Raw genomic sequence first — 18,624 nt, forward strand, 5'->3', positions numbered from 1 at the left:
GCCTTTTGGGGATAGGCTAACTTGCACTAATACCTTGGTTGTGTGCTGCAGATCCTTAGAAAAAAACAAAAATACAATTAAAACAACTTGGTCGTTTATAAAATATTTGTTCGAATAATCCAAATCAGGTGTAAAATACAAACTATAGGAATGTAATGGCCTACTGATCAAATCTGTAGTACGTAAAAAGCACCTACCCTTTGTTTAATAATCTTTTGGCAATATTATCAAATTCCAACTTAACTCTTCCTAACATTTTATTGCAGCACCAAAAAATTTTGACAATTATTCTTCTCAATCAAACTTTTATTTTTTTTAAATATTTCATTACTTTTAACGTTTTAGTGGCAAAATAATTAAAAAAAAGGTTAAGAGAGAAAAAAGTCACAATTTCTTACCAGTAAAATAATATGTCAAGAAATGTTAAGTGAAAATTTAAAAATACCTTTTTTGCTTAATTAAATCTGGCCAAGTCTATAAAATTGATCTTATCTTTGTCAAATAATTTTATTTGGTTCACCATTCTTATTTGAATTCCTAGAAGAGATTGGAAAAAATTAGTGCTTAAAAAAAAAAGGAAAAAGAATAGAAAAAAGAGAGAGAGTTTGTGGTTGCCACCTTTTCGCTGGATCTCATCAGTGCGTAGTTTTACATTAATTTATTACAACTAATCATGAAGACGACACGATTCCCGCGGATGATTATTTTTCAATAAATAATTAATAATTAATTAATTAAATGGTCTCCAGTTGACTTCGTGAATCTAGCCAATTTATTTCTTCATTCTCTTCAGTGAATTATACAGCTTAAATAATTATCATATTCTAATGATTGGCGAACATAACCTTAAAGCGATTTCAAAATTCAATCCATTTGGAATTGAGCCAGGGTCAAAAGTCAACTAAACAGGACAAGAATAAAGGATACTTCATGTAGCAACTGGAGAAATATTAACCGGACAAGAACAATCCTTTGAATAATTAATATTTTAAAATTCTATTAACAATAATACATAATAAACAATAAAACTATGAACAAAGTCAATAAGCAAGCCTTGTAAATGAAACCTCTAATTAATTAAACCCTTGCATCTCCAACTTCTTAGCTTAAAATTAAATGGCCACGCATCTTAGGTTACTTCTTGTAGCATTTCTTGCTTCAATATTAGCATTCAAGCACTCTCATTATGCTAACGGTAAACATACAAGTAGTACTATTTTTCTTTTAGGGAAGAATGGCATTTTTCTCCATAATTTTTGGGTTTTATCACTTGTTCCCTACTATAGGTTTTAAAATTCTATGTTAGTCCTCTAATGTAAAAATTTTTAGAGAAAAATTCATCCCAACCATTAGACAACTTTCCTACGAGTAAATAGGTATTATGAAAAGTAAAGGAATGTGAGTGGTAAAATCTAAAAAATTAGGAGGATAAAGTGTAAATCTTCCTTTGGATTTTAAGACTTTGTAAATTAGAATCTTTCTTAAAGTCGAAAATTCGTTATTATTACCCACTATTTCAAATATTGTGGTTTGCATGCATGCAGTATTCTTGAGCATTGATTGTGGATCTTCTGAATCATACCCGGATGGAAATGGAATAGAATAGACGGGAGACGATGCTTACATTCAAAATGGCGACAGCAAAACGGTCCCGGATAAAAGTTTGGTACCGTATCCAATGAGCACAATGAGAGTCTTCTCAACAAGAAAGAAGAATTGGTACTCCATCAAAGTTGATGAAGACGGTGGAAGAGTTCTTTTACGGGCAAGCTTCTACTCCGGAAATTACGACGGCAAAGACTCTCCTCCTGTGTTTGATCTTCAATTTGATGGGAATTTATGGACGACAGTAAACACTTCTTCTAGCAGTTATGATGTTCTTTCTTATGAAACCATATATGTGGTGAAGAGAAATTTTACAAGTACTTGTGTTGTTGCTCAAACGAAGCCAGGCCAGTTGCCGTTTATATCAGCAATTGAGGTCAGAAGCCTGGGGGTTAACATGTACAGCCAAATCCCTTCAAATCTTGCTTTGCATTTGATCCAGAGGGCTGTTTTCGGTGGTAATCAAACCATTATTAGGTACATGAGTTGATTTTGTTGGCAAAGGGTTAAATAATTTATTCATTGTTTGAGTAACTTGTTATTTAGTCCTAAGGTTTGGGTCAATTACAATTGGGAGAGTGATATTTTTTTCCTATAATAGAGTTTTGAATAAATGTTCGTTTAGTTTTTATATTTAAAAAAAATACCTCAAGTAACCCCTGTTATTAAATATGTTACTCTTCTATTCTAATTTTTTCTTTGTTTTAATTTTAATACTAGGAAATAGAACCGCACTTCGTGCGACTTTTAAAAAATAATTTAATATTATTTTTTATTATTTTACACTTGATAAAACTGATAAAAAATATGAATTGATTTTTTTTAAAGATGACGCAGCCTTATAAAACTAATATTATTTATGAAAGTTAATTATTTTTTTGTTATCAGTCGATGGTGTGAAAACACTTCTTGATGTCGAATTCTAAAAACCAGCGAGAGATTCCCCACTCTATTTATGAAAGTTAATTATTTTTTTGTTAACATTAAAAATATATATTAATGTGTATAGTTAAGTGTACACAACCTTTTCATCAATAAAAATTATATCCACACTAATCAACTCTCCATTCTTCTTGGTATTAATAGACCCCCACATTTTACAAAGTCTAACCCTTATCATCCAACTATATTTATCATTTTTAACTCATGAAGAAAAGAATACTCCATGAAGCACACAATACAAAAATTTTAAATAAGTCAAAAAATAAAAACACAATAACATTTCTAAAGAGAATGTTGGTTAAATAATAAAAAAAATCCAAACATAACAAATCTTAATTACTTAATATTTATATAGTTTAAAGAAGCCAAAAGACACTAAATAAAAGGTTGCATAATTAAATATGAAATTATGACATTAAAATTAGGTCCTAGTAGTATTGGTGAGGGAAGATGAAAGAACCTTCCTTCCTATATTAATTAGTTGATGTATTTTAAACCACTAAGGTTTAGTTGTTGGCTTAATAAAATAAATGAATGTTTTAAAACTATAATTAATTTATTATTAATGGTTACATATTGTTGAATTTAAATAGAAAGAAGAAGAGACATGTAATCTTTTATAATCTACTAATTATTTTCTATTTTTAATATTTTGTAATGTAATTATTTTTTGATCTCAACCAATATATTAGATTATAGAGAATATAAAAAGATGAGAAATAATAATGCCACAAATCTTAACTACTTAATATTTAAAGAGTTTGAAAAAGCCAAAAGGCACCAAACAAAAGGTTGCATAATTAAATATGAGATTATAGTATTAAAATTAGACCCTAATGACATTATTGAGGGAAGATGAAGGAACATTCTTTCCTATATTAATTAATTGATATATTAAGCCACTAAAGTTTAATTGTTGGCATAATAATAATTTAATGTTTGAAGACTTATAATTAATTATTATTAATGGTTACATATTATTGAATTTAAATAGAAAGAGGAAGAGACATATAATCTTTTATAATCTAATAATTATTTTTTATTTTTAATATTTTGTAATGTAATTTTTTTTTTAATATCAACCAATTTATTAAATAATAGAGAATACAAGAAGATGAGAAATAGTGATATCACATCACCTTCTCTAGTCCTAACTTTATATATATATATATAGATAGATAGATAGATATAGATTTTTAATATTTTGTAATGTAATTATTTTTTAATCTCAACCAATATATTAGATAATAGAGAATATAAAAAGATGAGAAATAATGATGCCACAAATCTTAAATATTTAATGTTTATGGAGTTTGAAGAAGCCAAAATGCACTAAACAAAAGATTGAATAATTAAATATGGGATTATGACATTAAAATTAGGCTCTAATAGAATTGTTGAGGGAAGATGAAGGAACCTTCCTTCATATATTAATATTAATTAATTGATATATTTTAAGCCACTAAAATTTAATTGTTGGCATAATAAAATAAATGAATATTTCAAGACTTATAATTAATTATTATTAATGGTTACATATTGTTGAATTTAAATAGAAAGAGGAAAAGACATGTAATCATTTATAATCTAATAATTATTTTCTATTTTAATATTTTGTAATGTAATTATTTTTTAATTTCAACCAATTTATTAGATAATAGAGAATATGACATGATGAGAAATGGTGATGCCACATCACCTCCTCAAGCCCCAACTTTTTATATATATATAGATATATAGATATATAGACTTGTAAAAATATTCTTGGAAATATTAATGAAAAGAAAAAAATGATAATTTATCAAATTAACATTAAAAGTAATATAAAAATTTACACAAATTTTTATATTATTATTATTATTATTTTCCTTTTAGTATTAATTTGGTAAAATTAATTTTTTATAAAATGATTATTAGAAAAAATTGTTGTAAGGATATTAAACATTACTTTAAGTTGACTAATATTAATTTATTTATAAGTAATTATTAGTAAGATTATTGTATATTATACAAAAAATAATAATTTTTTTCTCGTTGATATTCATTGGTTAATCTACTAATTAACTTTTTTTTATAGATAAATTAATTAATGTAAAAGTATTGTTGGAAAGACATAATTGTAAAAGGAAAAAAAAAAAGTAAAGTTAAGAATGTAATATTTAAAATTTTTAAAGATATTTTAAAGTATTTTTAAAAAATATAAAAATTCAATAAATATTTTAATAAATGTAAAGGCTAAATAAGCATTCACTTACAGAACGACCCAATCTAAGTTTACTCTTCGTCATTGGATGGTAACGAATCTCATTTTTGTTCGGCTTGCTGCAAATCATGTGGATGTAGGTACCCTTACGACGTTTACGATCGAACTTGGAGTGGAGCATATGGATTTGGATTAAGTGAAGTGGCAGGGCCGGCATCAAATGGATTTCGATTAAGTGAAGTAGCAGGCCAGGCATCAAGAATGAATGTTAGAACTTAGAACAAACAATGATCCTCCGGAAACTGTGCTGAAGAATGCTGTTGTCTCCTTAAGCACTTCAGAAATAATAGTATTATTGACTGATCTTTCAGAAAAGCCAACACCTATCTACATAGCCACCGATTTCTCAGAAGTGCTTCTGCTACTAAACACTACTCAGAAAAGATCATTTCAACTTCGCGTTGATAACAAGCCCATTTCAGACCCAATTATCCCACTTTTTGGAAGTGCTTCTGAGGCCTACGTTACAAACAGAATCGCTTTTGCCAGCAATTCCTTCTCTATACAGGCTACCACCTATTCCACGCTTCCTCCTCTCCTCAATGCCATGGAAATTTATACCGTTAGCGACCGATTAACCAATGGAACTAACGTCAACGATGGTGTGTTCTCATTCTTATTCGTTATATATCATAGATCTCAATGATCAACATGTACTCTCAGAGCACACATTAAGATAATTCGTTTTGGTTTTGTTTCTGGTGATTCAGTCGAAGGGTTAGCGGTTTTGCAAAGCGGATTAAAGGTGCTACAGGAATGGCGTGGTGACCCTTGTCTTCCATCTCCGTATACATGGGACTGGGTTCAATGTAGCTCTGATCCCATCCCTAGGGTAACAGCCCTGTAAGTTTATTCAAACTAATTCTCCCTAATTCATCATCTGTTATTTCAAAGTGTTCAATCATGTAATATTTACAAACTTACAATTTCTATGAATACAAAAACAAAAAAATAGAAACCTCAGTGGCTATGGCCTGTCTGGTTCTCTTCCGGATTTCAGTTCCATGGATGCCCTTCAAACAATGTAAGTATATATATTGCTCTTATCGCCACAAATTAATCTTCAATATGATTTTAGTCTTAACAGTATAAAATTTAAATACGCTCATCAAGTAAATTCATATTATACTTATATCCTACAAATCTAAGCACAATATTTTCTATCTTTTTATTTTTTTTGCCAATGCAGTGATCTGAGTAACAACAGCTTCAGTAGAAACATTCCGGATTTTCTTGGGACTTTGCCGACTCTAACATTATTGTAAGCTTTTTCCCTGGTCATGGCACCCAACTCATACACACACTAAGACGCTATGATTTCTTAAACATTAATGTGCTAGTTTTTCCTCTTTCCAGAAATTTGGCAAATAATAGATTCAATGGAACCATTCCCACAAAACTGTCAAGCAATAAGAAGTTGAAATTAGTATAAGTACAAAGTGACACCTGTCCCTCATCCAATTCTAAATGAGATTTAATTCTAAAATAAGGCCATGTTTAGTATTGTGGTTGGGTAGCTATTACTTTTAAACTAAAGTGTTTGGTAAACACTTGCTATTGTAATTTAAAAGCTAACTTGATTCTATCTCACACTTGTTAATAAACCTATAATATCTTTATTATTTTTGTCAAAATTATTGTTCAAGTCATGTTTACCAAACTATCAACTTCTATTTTATAGTTATGGCTTTGTTAGTTAAGCCACTAAAGCCTGACATTTTTTTTTCCTTTTGCCAATTTACCTTAACCTATCCCTAATGTGAATGAGATTTAATCATTCAACATTTTCTACCATTTCAAGTAATTTGGCAAAGACAAATGAGTACCAAAACCACAAATTTGACTTGTCACTATTGAAACTTTCTACTTATAATAATGACATTAATGCAATGTGTGTATGTGTGTTTTTTTTTTTTTTTAATAAAAAAAATTCCATTGACAGAGGGACAAACAATTGTCTCAATGGAATGTCGTGTCCACCTCAAAGTCCATCACCACCACCAAAGGAGGCTCAAACACCATCATCAACCAACGGCGATGGTAGTACCACTAACAAGCTAGCAATGATTCTAGGAGCCATAATTCAATTTTACTTAGTACACACTGTGCTATGCAAGAAATTGTAATCGTTTTGAATCATATTCTTAGAATCAAAACAATATCTTTAGCAGCATTTGTGTTTACCCCACCTGTGCCAACAGTTTGAACTATTCAGATTGGATGGAGTGAATGAACTAGAATTCTTTGCATGACTCATGATTTAATTGTTGAAATAAACTTCAACTATTTCCTCGGATATGATTAAAGAATAAATGAACAGATGTTTCTAAATTCTGACGTCTCTGAGACGCTAAAAACATTCTTTGCATGCAGCTCTTTGTATTGTCATTGTAGAAATCGGAGCCAAATTCAAGATCTAACTTCGAAGATTGATGCAATTGATTATTGATTTTAACCCTAAAAAGATTTTTCAGCTTAAGGAACAGACCTAGCTACTAACCATACATGATATATCAAAAAGAAAAGAAGCTTCAATTGATGAGCATTGGAGGCCCTGCTTCAATGGCGTGCAAGCTTAGAAAAGAGAATGGAGTACCTTGAACAAGCGTTTTCTCATTCTCCTTTGCTTTTTGCTTGAAGACTGGTTTGCAACTCACTTTACCCAGGAGACATCCACGCAATTCTACAGAGCTTTTCTTTTTTCAATTTTATCCAAATTCAGGTCATTGTTACTTGTCCAAAAACCAAAGCATTCACATCTGCATAAACACTTCATTGTCCAGTATGAACTGGAAACATCTTCAAATTGCAGAGGATGAAACTGCTTACATTGCTGCTCACTGGATCATCTATGCATCTTGCAAAAGAATTTCATAAATATCTGTCCGCAGGTTCAGTTCCTTATCTCGCATCACTTCTTGGAGATCTGACAGCTCTTTTGCTGTTAGGATAGAGTTCAGTTTGAGAAAACCATCAAGCCATAACCTCTTTGACCTGAAAAAAATATTGATTTCAACCAAAATTCTCATGGAGAGTTCCAAAAATGAGCATCAAGAGAATTAATCACTCTTTCTAAAATAACTAAAAGTTAACATTAACACATTTATTAAAAGGGTAAAATATTGGTTGAGTCGGTCGATGACCCATAGAGACAAAAGGTGTTGCAAGATATTAATTCAAACCAGAGGAGATTGTACCAAAAATAGAGTTATTAGAATTGATCTAGCTTCCTAGAATAGCTGCGTGTATAGTTGTCAATTAGCCAGGATACTTTCCTCAATTAGCTAGGATAGTTTCCTAAATTAGTTCATTGTAAAGCTATATATTTGTACTATTGTATTCTGATCAAACATATAGAAATACAAGTTATTCACCAATAAAAGGATACTAAAGAAAAAAAAGCATGTAACTTTGTATGATTTTAGATGTTCAGAAACCTAACTGGCTACATGCCAGTTGCAACCCTACCTGGTTCTCCCTGTTAGTATAATACAGTTCAAAAACACATCCATGTTTAAAAACATCATCGAAGGCGCAGGCTCTCACCATGGGCAAGCATGAATAGCTCGGAAAAAGATTCGCCTGGCAGCAAATGGATTGCTAGCAATATAAACCTCATATGCAATATACCAACGCCAGAGTACAACAGAGCATCGTACTGTATCATTTGCCAGCGCCCTTTCAAATAATCCACGGATTCTGTGCGGTGGGCCTTTCCGGCTCATCTCAAATGCCAATGCAAAAAGTGAAACAACTAGAGATGGTTTCCTAAAGCAAATATACAAATACAAAAATATCAAGACCAACAAACACATGGATAATGTAAAAACAGGACTCTAAAGAATCAGGGTCGTGTCAAAAGACATTTCATGGTAAACCCAAAAAATGCGTGTAAGAATAATCTAATTTTTGAAGATGCAATGACATTAATTAAATTGATATAGTAAAAAAATTTCCAGAAGAGAGAAGAAAATGAAAATGTTAAATGCATGATTCCCATCAATCATAACTGACTGAAAAACCACATAAAATACTTCTTCGATAGTAAGGAAGAGAAATAACAATCTCAGAAGCAGAAAAATGGCAATTTACAATTCGAGTATCATGCACTACAAATAAACATATCTTTTTCTTCTTTTACGTATTTTACGTAGCAAATTATTTAATCAAAGAAAAGATAAGATATAGAGAAACAGACAGCAGTCCACTAAAAGAAACTTATTGGAAAACAAAATGTAATGCCAATCTAAAGAACGAGTCTAGCCACAGGTTGAAGTTCTCTTGCAAAAATAAATGAATAAATAAATAATAAAAAGAAGGTAAACCTTCAGATGAGAAAACGACTGAAGCCGGCAGTAATGCTTAAATAATTGTAAAGCCACAAAAGATCAGAAAAGATAAAAAATGATAATTCCTTATATCAACATATACAAATTAGAAATATCAATGATATGCGGACAAGCAAGGAGACTGCTATCAAATTTCAGAATCCCCAAAGATTGGGCACAGTAAGTCTCAACCTCTCTGAAATTTGGCAATAAAAAAATTGATTAACTTACTTGTGACAGTACAGGTCAAAGATCCACCGCAGCTTATTAGGTGTGGTGTAAAGATTGCTAATCTCCACCAAAGTATTAAATAGTTTGGGACTGTAAGGATATATCTGGAGTCCGTGCAAAGTGGTCTCCCAAACTGTGGATAGACTTAATTGCTTATGATGCCTCTGAAGCATCCTCACATTAAAGTTGAATAAAAATTCAAGTTGATGACTGCAGCTTCTTCTTTCTGCAAGTTAACAAAATCAAATTAGTCACAACAAAAGAACAAATCACATGATAATTATCCCAGAAGACGAAAGCATCCAGTTCTTGAGTGAGATAGACCCTTTTAATCATAACTAAAGCCAATAAAACAACATAAACTGCAGCACATATGAAAGAGATGGTATCACTTCCTTGTAACATACAATTTCTATTTGATTGTCTTGCATGACACAGAAAATTATACAATCAATTTCTTTCTCCTAGTCTTTTCAACCACACTAATTAGAAAAGAAATCCAGCTGACGCACGTGTGACACCAATGCTGACAACTCAGAGCCAGATAATAATGCATCTAAAATTAATAAGATTTAAACATGCAGGGAAAAAAAGGTCAAAATTACAATGTCTGCAACTTGTGGGAAACAGAAACATCAATCAATTCAACATATGTAATCATTACTGAATAAATCCTATAGTAACAGAAATATTTCAGATGGCATATTCAAACTAGAAAAATTGCACATATACATGAAGTAATTGAGGAGACAGAACAAATACAATAGTTCTAAAGCAAAATCATAACTTGCATTAAGATAAAAGAAAAGAAGTTTGCTACAATAATTCCAATAACCTTTGCAAATAGGTAACACCGAAAGAACCTCAAGACTAACTAAATACTTGCACTAGATGATGGAAAAGTTATTTTAATTTGGAGGTGTGTGTAAAGTATCAGAAGAAAGAAACAGTTCTCTTCAAAACCAAGCTCGTTAGGGAAGTACATACCACAACACTATCTCCTGTTACCAGAATACATCATAAAACTTCCATTTATTATTATTGTTTTCAACATATTCAGTTGATAATCTTAAGCAACAACCATGACAATTATAACTACCAATCTACCATAAAGGAACTAAAAAAGTTTATCCTTAATCTGTGAGAAACAAAAACAAGCACAATGATCCTATTTATTCCTGAGCTATCAACACTAATACCAGTAGTTTGCTGGCTGGCACAATTTGGAAACCTGTAACGAACCCAGGTCTTCAAACCAGTTTGATCCTGTTTTGGCAGATCCATTGAGCTACGATACTTCTTTTGACACAGAGATAAATGAATATTCTCAGTCATTGAGAAAGCTTTTCAGTATTGCTGGAACAATCTCTACTCTAGTACGAATGTGATTCTATGGCTTCAAAACCAACGGCATACTGCTCAGGAGCTTAAGTCTATGATTGAACTAACTATTCTAAGGTTGCTGGAATGAATTTATATTGCTTCCACACCCATATGTAAAGGAACTAAATTGTGGATATTCTTGGCAATAAGGTTTGTCTCATGCTTCTTTAATTTAGTGGGATCAACCCCTGCCAAGTTACAAAGAGGGCCGGTTTTCTATGCACAGGACCAATTCAAACAAATAAATTTCTAAGATTGTGCACAGCGTGGAGTTTCCTTTTGGATGGTTATATTTGCACTTGAATCGTTTTTCTCTCCTCTTGTACCGTTTCAACACTAATAAATGACACCTTAAGCACCTAGTCCTATTTAACCAAAAGGAAAGTGATCAATTATACTGGTTTGCATACAATCCAATTACTATCTGGTGCATTTAATTATTTCACACAACTCAAACTACCACTTAAACCAGTTCACCATCAAATAGTTGACTGTTTTGCGAAGTGAAATAACTTTTACACTAAATAAATGAAATAAAAATTGGTGGCAATTCTCAAATGACTAGATGAACGTTTAACTAGGAAGCTCTTGCACCAAATGCAAGCTACCAGACGACATCATTGTTTCTGAGAATCGATTTTATGCATGCATACATACATGCGCAATCATTCATAAGCAAACACAAAACATGTGTGTGGGTGCTAGTGTGTATTTTGCATTAGCTACATTTTATAGGCTTCTGAACCACAATGATTCAAAGAAAAGCACAGAAAGGATAAATTACCTGGAAGCACCATTGCAAAAGCCTGATGTAAAACTTCAATACCTGCAGTCCATCCATTGGTCAGTTCTTCAAACAACGCTGCTGAACAGATGAGAGCAATAGATTGATCACTAACAGCACCGCGCAACCAAGCTGATCGTACTGCTTTAATTCTTTCCATATACCCTTGATGAGCTCTTAGCACTTGCACATTAGATGGTTGACATTTAAATGGAGTATATGTTGAACCACTTCCTAAGCAAGATAGGACATGTATGGCACGAAGCGATGAATCTGGATCACTGCCAGAATTGCTGGAAAGCTCCACTTCAGCATACCACAAATATAACAGAGGAGCATTAGACTTTAGAACCTGTTCATGTGAGCAAAAGCTAATATTAGACTAGCTTCTGATAGCCAAAGCCCTACGACCTTGGATCAAATCTAAACTTGAAAAACAATCTTATGCGCATAGAGACTAGAGAAAGAGAATATTCAACAGTGACAGCGCTCAAGAGAAAAGCAAGATCAAGTGACAGATAAATTAAAATTGCATAAGTGTAGATTCTGAGGAATAGAAGACAAGTCATCAATTAGAAAAACAATGATGTAATTACCTATCTTCTATATTCTTAACCTGCCAACCCACAGACATGTTTAGAGATATAAATCAAAGAAATCAAATACATTTGAAACAAGAAGCACCTAAGGCTAGACAATTCAATACACATTTCCATCTTTACGTATTGATAAATTGATATCCAACTCTAGAATCCATAAGACACTCAATTTTCTATGCCTATACAAGACAAAATTAGCAATCAAGGATCTGTGATTAAGAGAGAGAGTTGAGAAAAAAAAAAAATTGAAGTTGCTCCACGATACAGATCCAATTATACAGATGCCCTGATCTTTTCAAGTATTACCAACAGTTTCCAGCTAGAGAACATACTCAGACGGGAGCTTGGCCAAAAGCAGATCCGTATGTTGAAACATAGTCATATAATGTGATTCAAATTATTACCATGCTGGATCTCAAATTAAAGTAATCTAAATTGGAACTTGGTTTCTTAAATAAAACTTGTTCTACAAGTAGCAAGATCACAATCACTTCCGGTCTTTAAGCACAAACAAACTTCTGCATCTATGACATAACAAGACACATCCATCAAACCATTAGATTTTACCAGGGGAAGGCCTTCAATAGATGACAATGCCATGTCAAACACTCTTCTTGCATGATCAATATTCCCAAAGAAAGCTTCTCTTCGTGCATAAACTCCACAAAGCAATACATCCTAAACAAATCAAAATTATAAAATCAGGGATAATAATGCAGAGCAAAACTAAAAATTACCAAAATGTCCTTAATTTTGGTTCTCTTCTTTTCCGCTGGCTACAAAGCAGGGAGGGAGAAAGCATATTTTGCACTGAACTTCAGTTTTCTTGACCTCTTATTTAGAAAAAATTAAAAAAAAAACCATTTGATTACATCAAGGACATCAATTATTAAATTCATTTTAAATTCATGTGCTCTAATCATTCTCTCATTACTTTTACTCTTATACACATTAGATAACAACAATGTGGAACTATATATAAGTTGGTGGGTATACATTCAGTTTCACTAAAACTATGCTAAAAAGGCATATGGAGGGAATCAAAAGTAGTTTCATGCTGTGAAGCATTATATAGATCAACAGAAGAACAAAACTACAAGAATTAAGTTTTCCTGAAAAACAATTACATAGGCATAAAAACCACCATCCCAACAATAGTTACAATTTTACTCAATTACGTAATCAGGCAATTAGCCACATTGGATTCAGCACACCTGTACTTAAAGTTTGATTATCAAAAAGAATACCACAGCCTGACTATATCTAATTAGCATAAATACCTGCAAACTAGTTAATCCCCAAAAAGAATACCTGTCGATCACTTTTCAGAAGGCCTTTTGCCAAAGCTCGGCATGGGGTAACAGAACAGCCAGACAAATTCATTTTAGTAACAGAAAGCTCTTCAGCAACAAGAGCTGCTTCTTCCAGGACATAATTACGTGGAAAAACTGTTAAACAAAGTAAAATAGCATTTCGAAGAAATTCCATCATCTTGGTCCTCCTAGAGATGTCATTGCTGCTGCCCAAAAGGATATCCAGACTAAAACTGCTTGAAGTGCTCTGTGTCTTCGCTGGATCATCATCAATCTTTCCCAAACTTTCTGATAAGAAATCAGGCAATGTCTCTAGGGTAAGAAGATTCTCATTCCAGCTTGAACTGTTTGTACAAATACTGGAAGAAGAGAGGAAAAAGAACACAGAGAAAGAAATAACACATAAAAAATCCATGAACACTTGCATTAAAAGATAGCAAAAAGCAGTGCATAGAAACTTATACACTAGTTTATTAACATATGTAAACAAGATTTCGCTATACTAATGTGCCTAAGTATCCAATGTTTACAGTCTAAAAGACACACAATGATAGTTTGTGATGGTTCTACGCAATCTCATAATGGTTCATTATTCCGGTAAAAACAGTGCAATATTCGATAGAAGAACTTTGAGAGCTCAGAAAACTTATAGGTAATAGGAATACAATTCAAAATCTTGTATGTATATAAGTAAATGAACGAATAAGAAATCAAATTGGTCTTCACATAAATAGAGGATTCAATAAGAAAACAAATTGATCAGTTTCATTAGGAAGAGGGGGAAAAAAGAAAAAAGGAAAAGGGGCAAATTTTTAATGACACAAAATTAAAAGAAAAAACTGAAAGAGATTCAAAAGACATAAAGTTTATAAAAACTTACCCCTGAGATACTTTACCACCAAAGAAATGGATGAATTGGTATAGTAGAGATAAGCGAGCTTGTTCTGAGCTTAACGAAAACAGGTATTCCCTGACATCTTCATAAACTATGACCTTCAAAAGCTGCTCATCTGCTTCTCCATCCTCAGTTGCATCACTAAGAGGGATCCCAGCTGTTCCACAGTCAAATTCGGTCAACTATATGTATGGGCCTAATTTTTTCGTATTTCTGGTTAGAGGCACACGCTGATAGATAAAACTTACCATCTTTCTTTCCTAATAGCATTTAGCTACCTTAGACTCAACACAAAATCAGAAAGAAACAATAGTAAAAAACACAAGCATGTAGAGACAAAGAGAAAGGATGAGAAGAAAGGAGAGACCACCTTCAGAGTGAACAGGCATCCAGTGATCACAATCTCTTGATGACTCTTCTTCTGCCCATCTAGTCCAGGTTGAAGTGTCTTTAACCTCAGCATTGGCCCCAACATCAATATCAATGCCTAAAAGTTTTAGCAAATTTTCAGTATCATCTTCCTGCTTCATGACTTCTTTCTCAATTTCAGCCTCCTCAGCAGACACATTGTCATCACCTAATTCTTCGGAATTTGTACTATTTCCCTTACTTTTTGATATCGGTTCTGACCAACCAGTCCACCCTCCTTTTTCATTATCATGCGAAGTCTCCTCTTTCACAATCCTTTGTCTATTTTCTTCCTCTTTCTCTAACCATGCAGACCAACCAAGGGCTCCCTCTTCGCCAACTCTTGCACCATCACCATTCCAAAAGTGCTCAAACAATCTGTGTTTACTTTGCTCAGTTAGAAGTAATGAAGGGCAGAACAAACTGAATTCAATTTCAGCCTGGAATAAAGCTGTGGCCAACTCTTGGTAACCAGCCTGCCACTCCAACCTGCAAAGACTGAGGAATATATCAACCAGACCTAGTTCCAGTTGGATAATAGCAGGATCCAGGGAAGCAGGCTTGACAGTTTGGTTAACCTGCATCAGAAAGCCATGGAATTTAAACTGAGATATGAAAACTTATCACCAGGATATTGAATTCAAAATATGAAGGAAATTCATTCATCCTTGAAAAGTTTGAAAAATGAAAATAGATATAGGAAATGACAAACAAAAACACAAGAGATATGTGCATATATATAAGAAAGAGAAATAGATGCATAGCCCCCCCCCCCCCCCAAAAAAAAAAGGTACCAATGACAACAAACTCCAATATTCCAAGTTTACCCAGTATATTCAATGGCTGAAGGATGCCTTGCATTTCCTAATTTTCCCAAATGAAGAAACATAACACCTACAAGACATGCTAGCCAATTTATTATCAATTAATTGATAAATAAGACGAACATGTTTAAGGTTCTTATAACGTGGCATTATTAAAAGCTATCATGTGTCAAGTGGTTATTAAAAATATTATTTCTCTTCAACATGGTGATACGTAAGAGGACCACATTTATGCCACATCCACTTTCTAGCATTACTCATTTATTTGGTACCAATATTTCAAAGCATTTGCAACAGAGACTTAACAGATTAGATTATGAAACTGCATATTTCATAGCAGCGTACAAGAAAATATTTACAATATTAACTTAAGAACCTGCCTAAACTGCTTGATGCATGCAGCAGATAGAGCCTGGATTGCATGTGCATACATTTTCCTCAACTCTGACACCTTAAACCTGGAAAACTCCCCTTGAACAACACGTAAGAACTCTCTCCACAATTTGTAACTCCCCGAATGCTGCATGAGTATCTTTTCCCACCTACGAATTAATACATCAGTGCCATCCCTACTCTGATAAGCTTTCATAAGAGAAAGCAACAGTTCTTCATTATCTGGATTGAGCTCAACTGCCTTTTCCAATATACTAATCTTCTTTTCAAGAATCTGCAAACGAACACCTCTCTTCGATTCCTTACTCCCAACAACGTCTTGAAAGTCAGCAAACTCTAACCAACCCTTTACATCATAAGGATGCTCCCTTGTCAATTTGTTAAACTCCTTTGTCTTCCGCAGCACTTCATCCTCCCATGATTCTTCAAGAATTGAATTATCATGATGACCCTCAATTGACATTTCGGTCCCTAATAAAGGTATAAAATCTTCACCGTATTCACTAACCGCAGACTTTTTTGGCAAAATAAGACAAACGTGCTTAAGGTTCTTATGGCGTTCAAGAGCTGCATACTTTGAAGACCAATATCGACCACCTGATTTCACTTTACTGTCCATTTCATTCACATCATAATCTCCATCCAAAACAGAACCACTCTTATTCAACCTAACAACTCCTTCTGAATGAAACCTAGACAATTTCTCAGGATCATAAGCCTTATATCTTGGCACATCCATTCTGCATCACCATAAGCCAGCAAATGAGCTTCAAACATCCAACTTCAAAGCAATAACATCGAAATGTCTTGTTTAAAATTACATTACAAATTTTATACGTTCAATTTTGTGGCAAAATCATCAAAACAGTTCGTTTAGCTTATATTTAAAATTGTATACATTTAATGAATTTCGGAACAATAACATCAAGAAAACGGTGTCGTTTGAGTTAGTTACCTGTAAAGACGACCGTAGACCAAATTATCGCGGTCTCCATGAGAATCGAAGTAATAATCCTTCGATTTAGCAGATACGAAAGAGTCGAATTGATCTCCTCTCTCTTTGGATCTCCTCCTCTTCCTCTTCTTTTTCTTGTCTTTCTTCTTCCTTTGTCTCTCTTCATCAGACTCTTCTTCGAGTAAGTCGTAGGAAGGCGACAGAGACGGCCGCGGTTGGTTGTCTTTTTCTTCATTGTCATCGCTCTCGTCTTTGTAAGCTGATGCTGCTGCTGATACGGCGTCGTCTACGACGGCGAGGTCGGCGGTGAAACTTCTGTTGCAGAGCCACTGACCAGCGTTTTGGTTGTTGATAGACGGAGATATTTGCTGTTCAGAAATAGAAGGAAACAGAGGAAAAAGTGAGAGATTTGATTTCGCTTCTTCGGGCATCTCCTCCGCCATTTTCAAATTGAAATTTACACTTCAAATTGATAAATTCCCAAAACACTCAACAAATTCGTGCTAGTATCCTCGCTTAAGGGTATGTTTGGGATTGCATTTGCTTCCAAGGAATCAACTTTATAAATAATTTGCAGGTGGCTTGATAAATGAAGATTTTTTGACAAACATTTCTAAAATAATTTACCACGTGGATGTTTGATAAGTGAGAATAAAAAGTATAATGTTTATGTGCAATAACAAACGTAGGTTTGTTTACTTATTTATAATTTATTTAGAATATTATTATAAAATTATTTTTTATTTACTACTTATCTTGTAAGATTTATATTTCTTTATTACATACTGAAATGATTTTTACATTCACTATTTAATAACTATTTTATTTTGTAATAAATTCAACATATAAATTTTTTTACTAAAATATGTATTATGTATAGTACATAATGTACACAAATATTAACATAATAATATTATATAAATTAATTAATGTAACACTATAGATATGTGTAACTGAACAAGTAAATTCATGAAAAGAATATTTAGACCATAAAAAATCTCTTTATGAACCCTTATGTACTTATAACTATCATAATTAAAGTAATTCATAGAAAAGTAACATTATAGATACGAGCGTATAACAAAAATATTATTCACTCATTAAACTTGTAGCAATGTTGTATCTTAATCTCTCCATCTCTCGACCTTCAGGAATATTACTACCATGATCTTTTTATTAAATGGCGACCTCCATGTTCGCCTCTTCATCTAGAACAAAATTTGAGTCATTTTTAGTTTCTTCAAAATGAATGTCATGCAAAGCGAACTTCCTAATGAAATTATGCAATCAACAGTTGCAATGACTATCTTCACTTAATTTTTTAATAGATATTTTAGAATATCTCTCAAAATCTCCATCTTTGTTTTCATACTCTAAAAGTAAATTCGCTCTGAGTGAAAAAGGCGCATGGTTGAACACTTTTCATTGACTAATTGGTTGGCTGCCTCATTGAAAATCTGGAATGTGATATCCCTCGCCCTTGTATGGTCCCAAACACCCTTAAATTGAAGATATCCTGCATCTAATTAATATTATTTTCCTGTCATATTAAAATATGTTTAATTGGTATATGTTTTAAAAAATTAAAAAAATAATCTAAAAATAATAATAGTAATAAAGAATAAAATTTTATTGAATAATATTACCTTTTGGATGTTGTGGAAAATTCATTTGAGAATTGTGAATGGTTGTTACAAATAT

The 18,624-nt window shown here is 32.6% G+C and overlaps 2 protein-coding genes and 2 long non-coding RNA genes across 5 annotated transcripts; 3 read left to right on the plus strand and 1 right to left on the minus strand.

The window, feature by feature from the left end:
• Nucleotides 1–1,687: 1,687 nt before the first annotated feature.
• LOC112498116 (uncharacterized protein At1g24485-like) lies at nt 1,688–5,456 on the plus strand. The gene is made up of 3 exons (XM_052435843.1): nt 1,688–2,082; nt 4,891–5,017; nt 5,064–5,456. The coding sequence occupies exons 1-3, from the start codon at nt 1,688–1,690 to the stop codon at nt 5,454–5,456; spliced, it is 915 nt and encodes a 304-aa protein (XP_052291803.1).
• Nucleotides 5,457–5,519: 63 nt separating this feature from the next.
• LOC127901119 (uncharacterized) lies at nt 5,520–6,886 on the plus strand. Its single transcript, XR_008053211.1, has 4 exons — nt 5,520–5,653; nt 5,766–5,834; nt 6,000–6,071; nt 6,753–6,886. It is a non-coding gene; the product is annotated as an uncharacterized LOC127901119 (long non-coding RNA).
• Nucleotides 6,887–7,227: 341 nt separating this feature from the next.
• LOC102625661 (uncharacterized) lies at nt 7,228–17,548 on the minus strand. Of its 2 annotated transcripts, XM_052437366.1 has the most exons (11): nt 16,924–17,545; nt 15,952–16,708; nt 14,714–15,329; nt 14,329–14,500; nt 13,447–13,807; nt 12,703–12,813; nt 11,537–11,888; nt 9,370–9,595; nt 8,357–8,578; nt 7,636–7,804; nt 7,228–7,539 (listed from the first exon to the last, which is right to left on the minus strand). In XM_052437366.1, exons 1-10 carry the CDS (start codon nt 17,364–17,366, stop codon nt 7,660–7,662), a joined length of 3,405 nt encoding a protein of 1,134 aa, XP_052293326.1. In that variant the 5' UTR covers nt 17,367–17,545; the 3' UTR covers nt 7,228–7,539; nt 7,636–7,659. The 2 variants fall into 2 exon arrangements, 1 of the variants encoding a protein (XP_052293326.1); XR_008053210.1 differs by lacking the exon at nt 7,228–7,539 and having other exon boundaries at nt 7,657–7,804; nt 8,279–8,578; nt 16,924–17,548.
• Nucleotides 7,812–8,309, plus strand: LOC127901120 (uncharacterized). The gene is made up of 2 exons (XR_008053212.1): nt 7,812–7,968; nt 8,194–8,309. It is a non-coding gene; the product is annotated as an uncharacterized LOC127901120 (long non-coding RNA).
• Nucleotides 17,549–18,624: the final 1,076 nt, after the last annotated feature.

The sequence above is a fragment of the Citrus sinensis genome, chromosome 3, assembly GCF_022201045.2.
Source record: "Citrus sinensis cultivar Valencia sweet orange chromosome 3, DVS_A1.0, whole genome shotgun sequence".
Lineage (NCBI taxonomy): Eukaryota > Viridiplantae > Streptophyta > Magnoliopsida > Sapindales > Rutaceae > Citrus > Citrus sinensis.

Bases quoted from the DNA above. Each gene is read 5' to 3' on its own strand.
- LOC102625661 (XM_052437366.1), bottom strand. From the start codon at position 17,366: ATGGCGGAGGAGATGCCCGAAGAAGCGAAATCAAATCTCTCACTTTTT. The intron at 9,596-11,536 runs GTAATTTATCCT...GTTAACTTGCAG, and splicing joins TTTTGCAATGGTGCTTCCAG to AAAGAAGAAGCTGCAGTCAT. The intron at 7,805-8,356 runs GTGAGAGCCTGC...TATTTTTTTCAG, and splicing joins GCTATTCATGCTTGCCCATG to GTCAAAGAGGTTATGGCTTG.
- LOC112498116 (XM_052435843.1), top strand. From the start codon at position 1,688: ATGAGAGTCTTCTCAACAAGAAAGAAGAATTGGTACTCCATCAAAGTT. The intron at 2,083-4,890 runs GTACATGAGTTG...ATGTGGATGTAG, and splicing joins GGTAATCAAACCATTATTAG to GTACCCTTACGACGTTTACG. The intron at 5,018-5,063 runs GTTAGAACTTAG...ACTGTGCTGAAG, and splicing joins GCCAGGCATCAAGAATGAAT to AATGCTGTTGTCTCCTTAAG.